This window comes from Hipposideros armiger, unplaced genomic scaffold, assembly GCF_001890085.2.
Source record: "Hipposideros armiger isolate ML-2016 unplaced genomic scaffold, ASM189008v1 scaffold_518, whole genome shotgun sequence".
In the NCBI taxonomy this organism is placed as follows: domain Eukaryota; kingdom Metazoa; phylum Chordata; class Mammalia; order Chiroptera; family Hipposideridae; genus Hipposideros; species Hipposideros armiger.
The window spans coordinates 1,232,628-1,244,253 of record NW_017731868.1 but is presented as its reverse complement, the minus strand read 5'-3'; the positions used below and the strand labels follow the sequence as shown (position 1 = coordinate 1,244,253).

The 11,626-nt window shown below is 49.7% G+C and overlaps 1 protein-coding gene across 2 annotated transcripts; it reads left to right on the top strand.

Moving 5' to 3' along the window:
* The first annotated feature begins 298 nt into the window (after positions 1–298).
* Positions 299–6,595, top strand: TSPYL2 (TSPY like 2). Of its 2 annotated transcripts, none has more exons than XM_019668160.1 (7): positions 299–1,265; positions 2,460–2,537; positions 2,660–2,771; positions 2,853–2,998; positions 3,128–3,225; positions 3,521–4,200; positions 5,897–6,595. In XM_019668160.1, exons 1-7 carry the CDS (start codon positions 453–455, stop codon positions 6,046–6,048), a joined length of 2,079 nt encoding a protein of 692 aa, XP_019523705.1. In that variant the 5' UTR covers positions 299–452; the 3' UTR covers positions 6,049–6,595. The 2 variants fall into 2 exon arrangements, with proteins under 2 accessions (XP_019523705.1, XP_019523706.1); XM_019668161.1 differs by having other exon boundaries at positions 301–1,265; positions 3,533–4,200.
* Positions 6,596–11,626: the final 5,031 nt, after the last annotated feature.

Below are 11,626 nucleotides of genomic sequence, written 5' to 3'. Positions count from 1 at the left end.
TAAAATGTTGAAAGAGGGCTTCCTCCCCTCAGCTTTCCTCACAGCCAATTGCCCCGCAGTTTCCCTCTGGTCGCCTGGGGGAGGGGGAGGGAGGAGTCAGCCTGATGATTGGCGAGCCCAAGGGGAGCCAATGGGAAAGTGATGAGGTGGGGTGTTGGCAAGCCGATTGCGTGAGAGCCAGCAGAGGTCGAGGGAGAGCAAGGGCCGCCGCGGCGGCCGGCAGCCAATGGTAAGGCAGAACGGGACCCTGACGCCAGGGCGGGGGCGGGGCCTGGGCGCTTGGCGCGGAGGGAGCGGGGCAGGCGCTGTGGGAGGGAACACGAGAGCGAGGCTGTGAGCCGAGCTGGTCGCGCTGGGCACAGCTGCTCCGCTTCAGGTGTGAGAAGCAGCGGCGGTCTGGCTGAGAGCGAAAGGGCTAGCGCGGTTCTCTGAGCGGTGTGAGCGCGGTCACCATGGATCGACCCGATGAGGGGCCTCCGGCCAAGGCCCGCCGCCTGAGCAGCTCGGAGCCCCCTCAGGATGACCTGCCGCCGCCGCCACCGCCGCCGCCGCCGCCGCCGCTCCTGCGACTGCCCCTGCCTCCACCGGAGCAGCGACCGAGGCTCCGGGAGGAAACCGAGGCGGCACAGGTGCTGGCTGACATGAGGGGGGTGGGACTGGGCCCCGCTCTGCCCCCGCCGCCGCCCTATGTCATTCTGGAGGAGGGGGGCGTCCGCGCATACTTCACCCTGGGTTCTGGGGGTCCCGACTGGGAGCCTGTGATCGATTCCGAGTACGGGGGGGCGCCCCCTCCCATGGAGAGCCTGGAAACACTCTCTCCTTCGGAGGCTTCAGGGGGAAGCCTGGAAATCGACATTCAGGTTACGGAGCCCAGCAGCTTTGTTGGAGAGAAGGCCCTAGAAACCTGTAGCGCAGGTGGGTGGGGGTACCAGATGTTAGCTGGTCCCCAGGGGAAGCAAGAGACCATCATCATAGTGGAAGATGACGAGGAGGATGAAAAGGAAAGTGTGAGGAAGAAGAGGAGAAGGAGGAGGAGGAGGAGGAAGCAGAGGAAGGTGAAGAAGGAAAGCAAAGAGATGAATGCAGAGAAGATAGAGTGCATCCTGCAGGCACTGGAAAACATTCAGCTGGACCTGGAGGCGGTGAACATCAAGGCAGGCAAGGCCTTCCTCCGTCTCAAGCGCAAGTTCATCCAGATGCGAAGACCTTTCCTGGAGCACAGAGACCTCATCATCCAGCATATCCCAGGTTTCTGGGTCAAAGCAGTATCCTTGTCATCTATACTCATGGGCCAGGAGCCCATGACAGAAAGGGGGGAGGTGGGGGCAGGGACAGGGTGAAAGGGTGTGGGGGCGGGCCTCTATTGAAGGGTTAGGTTTGGTGGAGGAGGGATGGAAGGAAGGGGACAAAACATCAGAGACGCTGGACTAGAAATGGTGAAAGGGGGAGGGTGGCACACAACATAAAAACTGGACCACAGATGGGAAAGGGGAAGAAGAAGAGCATAACGAAAACATGGATCACAGACGGTGAAAGGGGTAGGGTGGTAGAGGGGCACACAGCAGAAAAATTGGACCAAAGATGGTGAAATGAGGGGAGGGGAACACAGTACATAAACTGACTCAGACAGTGAAGAGGGAGGAGAAGGGCACATAGCAGAGAAATTACCCAGAAAGGGTGCCTAACTCACACATGCTTCTGCAAGCCTAGGTCTTTGCCTAGATACTAGGGAGACCTTAATCATAGCTGGAGAGACGGGGGCTAGAAAGGGGCTGGATCCCCTGAGGGGTCAGGGGAAAGAGTGCCTAGGAATGGAGATGAAGGAGTTAAATGAAGAAAAGAGGAGAGTAAGAAAAATCCCATTCACTACTGGTGATAACCTCATCTTGGGGACATACATACAGACATGCAACATGTTAGGAACATATAGGTTTAACATCCTAACAAAGTTACATGGATACAGACCCTTGGCACTCTCATACAAAGTATTCATGATCGCATAACATGTAGACACAGGCACATAACACCCAAATATACAACGTGTGACTACAGGCCCTCAGCAACCAGATACAGCATCACTTGGACATGGTCCTTCAGCCCCCCAAATACACAATATCTTAGGAACACAAGCCCTCAGCACCCAGAGGCACATCACACGAACAAAGACCCTCAGCACCCAGAAACACAGCAAATACAAACCATGGCAAGACCAACTACCAGAAGTTTAACATAGCATAAACACAGGCTTTTACCACATAGTGTCATGGAAATTAAAGTACAGGTCATGTCCCATGACCCACTTGTTGTACACACATCACATAAACACAGAAGGAATTCTGCTCCAGCCTCTCTTTTGCTCTGCCCTGCCTGGCCTGGCCTTCCTGGCCTGTCCTGCCTGGCCTTCCCTCCCTCCTCTTAATGAACAGTCACTCCTTGACCTAAACTGCTCCCTCCATCAGTTCTTCAACCACCCCAAAATTTCAATCTTGATCAACCAACGTGATGAAGACATTTTCCGCTACTTGACCAATCTGCAGGTCAGGCCAAAGAGACTTTTTACTAGACCGGGCAAGAAATCTGGTCCTTGGAGGTGAGGGGGGCTGGGAGGGAAGGGGCCACTGAGTGGTGGAGATTCCATCATTACCCCCACCCTGAGCAGGTACAGGATCTCAGACATATCTCCATGGGCTACAAAATGAAGCTGTACTTCCAGACAAACCCCTACTTCACAAACATGGTGATTGTCAAGGAGTTCCAGTGCAACCGCTCAGGTAAGAGGCAGTCCCAGGGGAAATCCATGCCCCCCACCTACTCTTGTCCAGTGCCCTCTCCATAGCCTTCTTTACCCCCAGGTCGGCTGGTGTCTCACTCCACCCCAATTCGCTGGCACCGGGGCCAGGAACCCCAGGCCCAAAGGCACAGGATCCAGGATACCAACCACAGCTTCTTCAGCTGGTTCTCAAACCACAGCCTCCCAGAGGCCAACAGGATTGCTGAGGTGGGGCCTCGCCCGGCATTACCAGAAAAGGCCTTGCTAGGTTTGCCTCTGGGTGCCTGAGGCATTGGGAGTAAGCTCTGGGGCTTACACTTATAGTTCTGTTCTCCCTTCTCCCTTCTCTTTCAACAGATTATCAAGAATGACCTGTGGGTTAACCCTCTGCGCTACTACATGATGGGAGAAGGGGGCTACAGGGCAAACAGAAAGAAGCAAGAAAAGGAAGAAAGGTGATGGGGGGTTCGAGGCTGAGAGGTGGTTTGTTAGTGTCACAAAGGATTTCTAGAGCCAAAAGGGACCTTTGAGATAATTCTGTCTAATGTGTTTTATAAGTAGGAACAAAAGCCCCCAAATGGGGTGTGATTGGCCTGAGGTTACACAGTCAGGGGAAGAAATGGGACTCCCCCCCCTGCCCCAGTTTCATCCCTGGGAGCCCTTATAGCTTACTGCCTCCCCAGTTGCTTACCACCTTTCAGTGTCTGTCTTGAGTACACTACCTCCCACCAACCCTATATTCAACCCCAGGCTTTTCCACAGTAAAAACAGGGATGAATGTGAGGTGGTGATCATGGAAGACTTTGATGACTATCACATAATGGAAGACATTATTGGTGAGACCTCAGACAGTGATGTTATCACCGACAATGATACCATTCATGACATCAAGATCTCTGACTTCATGGAGACCACCGACTGCTTCGAGACCACTGACAATGAGATAACTGACATCAGCGAGAGCCTCTGTGACAGTGAGAGCCCAGACCACAATGAGACCACCGACATTGAGAGCCCTGATGACAATGAGACCACTGACAACAATGAGAGTGCCGATGAAAACGACAACCCTGAAGACAACACTGATGACAAGGAGAACCCCAGTGGTGATGACAAGAACCCTAAAGATGGCAGCCACGGCAACAACCAGGACAGCAGCGACAGTGACAATGAAGGAGACAACGAGGCCAGTGATGATGAAGATAATGATGGCAACGAAGGTGACAATGAAGGTAGTGATGATGATGGCAATGAAGGTGACAATGAAGGTAGCGATGATGATGACAGAGTCATTGATGAGTACGAGAATGATTTTGAAGACTCTGACAAGAATCAGGATAAGAACAATCTGGATGACTATGAGGATGAGGTAGAAAACATCTTCGAAGACTCATCAGTGGAGGAAGAGGAAGAGGAGGGCAGTGAGGAAGGTGAGCTAGAATTCCCTCTTGTCTTCCCCCTTTTATCTTCTCTCAGAGAAAAGCGGACCAGGATCAGGGTATCAAGGCATGAGAACAGTCTGCTCTTGTAGAGAAAAGAAAAAAAATACATTCTGTGCAACTTTTAAAACAAAGCAAGACCAGGGAACATTTAACAAATGTAACAAAACCAAAGAAACAAATTTCAGTTCTAGGTGATGGGTAAATTGTAACAGCAAAAGACAAAGAGGAGGGCGGAGATAGGAGAGAGTGGGTAGAACATTAAGTACTGGTTCACACAGAGAGGGGAAAGTAGCAAACACGTTGCAATTCAGTACAGCTTGTACCCAGCCCTGACCTTCTGGGAACTCTCAGGCCTGTTTGGGGGAGTTGGGGGGTGAAGTGACCATTGTGCTCTGTGACCCCAGAGGAGGAAGCAGCTAATTCTACCTCAAGAGTGGGGAAGGGGAGAACTAGAGAAAGGAAGTGACATTTAAATTGGAAGCTGAATTCATCTTAAGGAGAATTATGGTTTATTCTCACTGGAAGTGATCACATGAACAAGGACCTGGAAGGGTGAAAATGTATGGCATGTTGGGCATGGTTTCCCAAACTGAGGACCCTTTATCAGCTCTGAAAGGTGCTTCTCACAAAAAGGTTCAGTAGTCAAATATGTTGGGGAAATACTGCATACAGTAATATCTTCATGTAGAGTCACATGTACATTAGTACCTTAAAGGTTCTGAGAAGTCCTGCTGTAAGAAACCTATTTAAACTTTGTGGAACACAGCATTTCCCAAACTTCCTGACCACAGAAGCCATTGTTCACTGCTCACCAAAGAATGCATTTTGGGAAATGCATGTAGGTTTGAGGGGGAAAGGCGGTGTTAAAGGTGACTCCCAGGTTTGGTTCTGGCCTGGATGATGGGCGTAAGGAGGTGCCATTTCCTGGGATGGGAGACTGCATGGTGGTGAGATTGGTGGAATGGAGGGAGAAACACGGAGTTGGAAGGGCTTATTAGACATAAGGTGGGCCTCTGGGGGAGGTGGAAGGAAGCAGGAGGACCAATCACTCCTGGAGGTTTTGGCCATGGGGTCCCTGGAAAACTTCAATTGAGGGTAGGGGCAAAGGGAACAAGACAGGAGGCATTAAATAAATAGATTCAACCTAGACATTTTCTGGGAGAGTAGGCAAGCTGAGGGAGTTGCTGGCCCCATCTCCTCCCACTGGATGGCGTCTCTTTTTTCAGAGGAGAGGCAGAGCTATCTGCCCAGCCTTAGTGCAGATGGGGAATTGGATTGAAGAAGACAGACTTGGGCCTGTTTAGATCAGGCTGGGGAGAAGGAGCAAGAGAGCTGCTTTGGGATGAATACGTTTATTCAGCTGAAGTCAGAGCACAGGAAGAGGCACACATTGATAACATACAGGGGGATCTCCAAAAGCTACTTTCAGATGTAAATATCAATTTTTTGATAGGACAGAGGCAGGGAGCCCACCCTACCTTCCAGTGCTTCCCTTCCACTCTCCCTCACGCACACCCACCCACCCACCACCACCCCTGCTTGTTCCAAGCAGAGGTGCTTGGCAAGTGGTCCCAGGTCCCCCAACAGCCGTGGTTAATGGGCTCTGTTCGGTTAAGAGAGACATCTACCTGCCTATCTAATCCTCCTCCATTTCCCGGTCCGTGCTTCTCTCTCCCCTGTGTAGGCAGCGAGCAAGCTGGTGAGGACAGCGATGATGAGGAAGGAAGCGAGGAGGAAGAGGGAATTGAAGAAGACTCTGAAGATTCAGACATGGAGGAGGTGCTTCAGGTCCAAAATGCTTGGGCCAGTGGGGGGAAGAGGGGCAAAACGGGATAAACAAACATCTCACCCTTGCCCTTGAGGGGGCTGCCTCTGTATTCCTCTCCCTCTACCCTATTTGCCCACCCCCTCAGCTAGGGCCTTGAGGCCCCACATTGCACTTCTGGGGGGTGACCGACTTCGTACACGGGTTTAAAGTTTATTTTTATGGTTTAGTAAATTGCAGAGTTCTTATTTTGGGAGGAGGGAATGGGGGATTCCCCCCTTTGGCCCTCCTCCCCCGCAGGCTTCTGTGTGCTGCTATGTATTTATTGTGATGCCTTGGTCAGGGCCCCTCTATCCCCCTCCTCGTGCTGTATGGAGTGGACACCCTTGATCCCGAAGCGGGGAGGGCCGCTGTGGCCTTGGGGGGGCTCTGCTGCCACCCTGTTCTCCCAAGTCTCTCTCTTTCCCTCACCTTTCCCAGCTGTGCCCGCTAGCCCGCCTCGGTGTCTATGCAAGGCCGCTTCGCCATTGCGGTATTCCTGTTCCCCCTCCCCCAGAAGTCCCCACCTCGTTCCCTGTTAACCCTGGTAATCCTAATAAAATTCTGAGCAAATTCAAAGTGCTGCTTCGAGGTTTTTTTCTGCCCAGTGCTCCGTCCCCAGCAGCCAGTTGCCCTTGCTACAGGCCCGCAGGTAGCCGCCTCCTCTACGCACTGGTCTGCAGGATGGTAGTTGCTGGTAGTTTTTGGGGGGAGGGGCGGGAGGGGGTCGCTGGCTGGGCGCGAGCTCGTCAAGACCGCAAAAGTATGGCGTCAGGCCAATGCGGACCATCCTGGCCAATGGCAGGGCGAGGCTGAGGAAGTGAGGAAGCCCCTCCTCCCGGTGGCCGCAGTGCCAGGTAGCAAACAGCTTCCCACGTCTTCCCCGCTCGCGCACGCGCGCAGAAACTGCGCAGTAGAACATCCATTTATTCAGTGATTCATCTTTTTATTTATCGTGCGTCAAACCTTTCCTCGGGCCTTATGTGAGCTGGGCGTAGTGGGACAGCCAGAGGAATCCATTTTTCTCCTCATGTAGTAGGAAAAAAATGATATCGGTCGGGACATTACAACCAATAATGCAGGAGTGTTCTCTTGTCTTAGGGAGGGTGTGCAGGCTTCCTGGATCTGGGCCTGGGAGAGAAGGCAACTGAAGATGGCTAAGGCCGAGGAGTTCGCATAGAGATAAGGGAAAAGCAAAAGGAGATTACTGTTGCTGTGTGATGCAGGGGAGGGGTGGTGGTCCGGAGTTGGCAGTCTGAAAATCAGGCTTTATCTGGGAGACCTTAGAAAGGCTAAGTTGTTTTAAATTTTGGATACAGTAACTTTATATTCAACGGACACCAGAAATACCTCCCAGATTCTTTCTGGGTCATAATGACAACTTATGTAGCCATCCGGGTCATCTTCTGCAATATACCTCCAGAACTTTCCATCCAATGCCTTTATTTTGCTGGAAGGATTCAGATTTGCGTTTTTACAGAATGCCCTCTGCTGGCTGCCAGCTGAATGGATTGGAGGGAGGGAGAGCAATGAGCAAAACTAGACCTCAGGTTGAGAGTGGCGGGATGGGGGCAGATACAGGAGGGTTGTTTAAATATATATATATATATATATATATATATATATATATATATATATATATATATATATATATATATATATAAATTTTAGGAGTTTTAGATTTATAGAATTACTGCAAAGATAATACAGAGAGTACCCATACACCCTGCAGACAGTTTTCCCTAGTGTTAACATCTTTTTTTTTTTGAAAGATTTTTTTTATTGGGAAGTTGGGGGAGGAGAACAGAGCTGGGGAATGGGGGGAAAGGGAACAGACGAGTTTCTGTCCTTTTGTTCTTCACTCTAGTTGTGGAGGACGTCGCTTCACTGGCCCAAGCTGGCACCATCATTGCACACTTCCCGGGCGAGGCAGATCAGTCGCCGGCTTCTGGATGGCCACTCACTGCGGCTGCTGGCCGCTCACGCTGGCTGCTGGCTACACACGGTAACCCATGGCAACCCACTGCCACAGGGGCTGCAGCCTACCCATCGCCAGCGCCTCATAGCAGCCCAGCTCCAGGTTGAGCTGTTGTTCAGCATCTTAGCTGTGGAGGGCAGTGTCACTGGCCCTCATATGTGCGATCCGAACTGGGGCCCTCTGCGTCCCAAACCAGCTCTTAACCAACATGCCACTCGGCCGGCCCTAGTGTTAACATCTTACATTAATTAGTATGATACATCTGTCACAATGAACCAATATTAATACGTTATTGTTAATGAAAGTCCATACTTTATATTTTGTTAAATTTTTAAAAGATTTTATTGGGGAATTGGGGGAGGGGGGAGGGGAACAGACAAGTTGCTGTCGTTTTGTTCTTCAGTCTAGTTGTGGAGGATGTCGCTTCACTGGACCATGTTGGTATTATCATTGTGCTCTTCCTGTGTGAGTCAGATCGGTCACCGGCCACTGGACAGACGCTCACAGCAACTCTTGGCAGCTCACACTGGCTGCCAGCCACTCACAGCAGCCAGGCTCCAGATCAAGCTATTGTTCACCATCTTAGCCGTAGAGGGTGCAACGTCACTGGCCCTCATGTGGGATCCGAACAAGGGCCCTGCTGCTCAGAGCTGGCGTCCCAAGCCAACTCTTAACCAACACGCCACTTGGCTGGCCCTATTTTGTTAGATTTTAACTAATATCCTTTTTCTGTTCCAGGATGCCACCCAGGACATTACACCACATTTAGTCGTCATGTCTCTGTAGGCTCCTCTTGACTGTGACCGTTTCTCAGACTTTCCTTGTTTTTGATGACTTGGAATTGTCAACAATTGAGGAGTGCTGGTCAGTTATTTTGTAGACTTTCCTTCAATTGGGATTTGTCTGATATTTTTCTTATGATTAGACTGGAGTTATGGGGTTTGGGGAAGATCACAGAAATAAAGTGCTGCTCTCACCACATCATATCAAGGGTACATGCTATCAATATGCCATATCACTGTTGGATGTTAACCTGGATCTCCTGGCTGAGGTGGTGTATGTCAGGTTTCTCCACTGTAAAATTACTCCTATGCCCTTTCCATACTGTACTCTTTGGAAGGAGTAGCCTATGTTTAGGGAGTGGAGAGTTATGCTCCATCTCCTCGAGGGCAAAGTATCTATATAAATTAATTGGAATTCTCCCATACTAGAAATGTGTGAAATTTCTATGAGAGCTTTTAAGATGCTGGAATTGATAGGCTTTAGACATGGGGAAACAACGATTGAGAGAAGTCAGGGATGACTGCCAGGCTACTGTGGAACCTTTGGCAAGGCCCCTTCCCTCTCTGGGCCTCCTCTGGAAATGGTTGGAATACTAGATCTTGGACATACTCCATGATTCTGATAAATGTTTTGGGGAGAGCATGGGAGCTTGGATGTCTCTGGTTCTGACCTGGGACTGCATTGTCAGAAGTGGGTAGAAGAGACTGGCCCAGAAAGGGGAACATCTTGCCTCAGGGCCAGAGCTGAGACTGCAGGATCCTGAGTCCAGGCATCTTGTGCAGAGGGAAGAGACACCTATGTGCAAAATCTGGAGCCAGTCCCAATGAGAAGTGGAGGGGAGGAGAAAGCAGCATAGGCAAAGGGCTAGGAGTGGGCCTGCTTGAGGTCAGCCTGGCAAGAAGATCCCAGCCAATCGGAGAGAGAGACGGCCAGGGTTCCATTGCCTCAGTCTGCTCTGCCGCATAATGTGACTCCCTTGCCCTCTCTAGAAGACCTCAGTTTTCCCAGCTGCAAACTTAGGCTAATCATGCTGGGGGATCAGCCCAGGAGAATCAACATGCTTAAGATCCCAAAATGGAGTCCAGCCATGAAGTAGACCTCTGAAGCCTGGCCTTCATCATGCTCTTCCCTTATTCCTCTTTGTCTCCCTAATCAAATCCCCAGCCCTTATCCTAGGATGTGAGGCTCCTCTTCACCCACCCTGGAAGAGAGGTCCTCTGGCTTCAGGGACACTGTTAGGAGCCAAGTATGAGATTCTAAAATACTGGGTTGTCGGAAAAGTCATGACGCATTTTGCCACAAAAAACATAGAAAAAATATGTCATGACTTTTCTGACAACCTAATAGTTATCCAGGGTGCTCATGTCCTGCACTGAGGCATGGGAGGCGATGATGTTCCTTGCCTGGAGTGGTATCTTGTTCCCTGTGCCCTCACTACTCAGTGTATTGTGTGGCTTCAGGTCCTGCCCAGTCTAGGCCTCCAAAAGGAATGGGCTGTCCTAGAAGGTCTTTAAGGTCACATCCAACTCCAAAATATAGTCTTTGCTGAAGACTAGAGAAGATGGGACCCTAAACAGAAACCAAGAGGAGGAAGAGGAGGAAGAGGAGGAGGAATCATGGACCCAATGTGCACCAGGGCTTGTTCCCATGCTGAAGTTAATTGTCTTTGTGTCCTTCACAGCTCACCCCCACTCCTCTGCAGCAGAGGGCTCTGCTCCTGGGGGTGAAGTTCCCAGGATTTCCTGGGGCCAGACCTTTAAACCACCCGCTTCTGTGAACAAAAGGAGATTGACAGGGACAAAAGTACAATAGATTCAGGACTATCTCTGTTAGGTCACCAAAAGGGCTGGCACTGGCTCCCTCAGTTGGGGTATGGAGGATGGTTAGGGAGGAATCCTATTATTCAGTAAACATTTATTGAGCGTCTACTGTATTACTGGTACTAAACTGGATGATAAGGATACATGGAAACAAGGAAACATGATAGACCAAGTCTTTGTCCTCCTGGAACCCAGAGTTTAAGACAAGTGTTAATACTTTTTATGCCACGGACCTGTTTGGTGATCTGGTGAAGTCTATAGACCTTTTCTCAGAAAACAATAACTTTTAAATGCATAAAATAAAATACCTTTGGTTACAAAAGAAACTAATTATATTGAAATATAGTTATTAAAATATGGAAAAAGCAAATATGTCCTGTAGTAATATATGCACTCCTTGTTCATCTATTGAATCATAAGATCCAATGGAGGGTCTAATAACTATCATGATTTTAAAATAGAGATGAGATGACATGATATTTCAAGCGACCTGCAACATCTATAATATGATATGAAAATCTCTGTGATTTCTATTGGTGACAGAGTCCCAGGTACTACGACTACTATGGTTTGTTACATTCTTTACTGGAAAAAAAAATTGCTAGATTTCAACTAGAGGAGGGGGGGGGGAAGATGTAATTCTTTTTCCCATGCCAATTCATGAACTCCAAACTCTGTCCCCAGACTGGATTGGAGGTCTGTGAACCCAAATTAAGAACCCCTGGTAATAGGAAGGTCCCTTCTGTCTCTCCTTCCTCTTAAACAGCTTTAGTTTGGAGGACAGAGCCTGGGTTTTATTCTGGGTCTTATTACTGTGTTACCTCAAGCCAATCAGTGTGCCTTTCTGGGCCATCGTTCCCTCAGTCTGAAACAAAGGGAAAGACAAGAATTGGGACGGGAGATCTTAACTATTAATGCTCCAGGTAATTAACTTGTGTTCTCTCATTTAATCCTCACAACGATAGTGTCAGGCAAGATTTTTAAATTATCTTCTCACGTCACTTAAGCAGTGTCTTAGTCAGCAGGGGC

Excerpts from the sequence above, each read along its gene's own strand:
- TSPYL2 (XM_019668160.1), top strand. The coding sequence starts at position 453 with ATGGATCGACCCGATGAGGGGCCTCCGGCCAAGGCCCGCCGCCTGAGC. Across the intron at positions 1,266-2,459 it reads CAGGTTTCTGGGTCAAAGCA|TTCTTCAACCACCCCAAAAT; the intron begins GTATCCTTGTCA and ends TCCCTCCATCAG. Across the intron at positions 2,772-2,852 it reads GTTCCAGTGCAACCGCTCAG|GTCGGCTGGTGTCTCACTCC; the intron begins GTAAGAGGCAGT and ends CTTTACCCCCAG.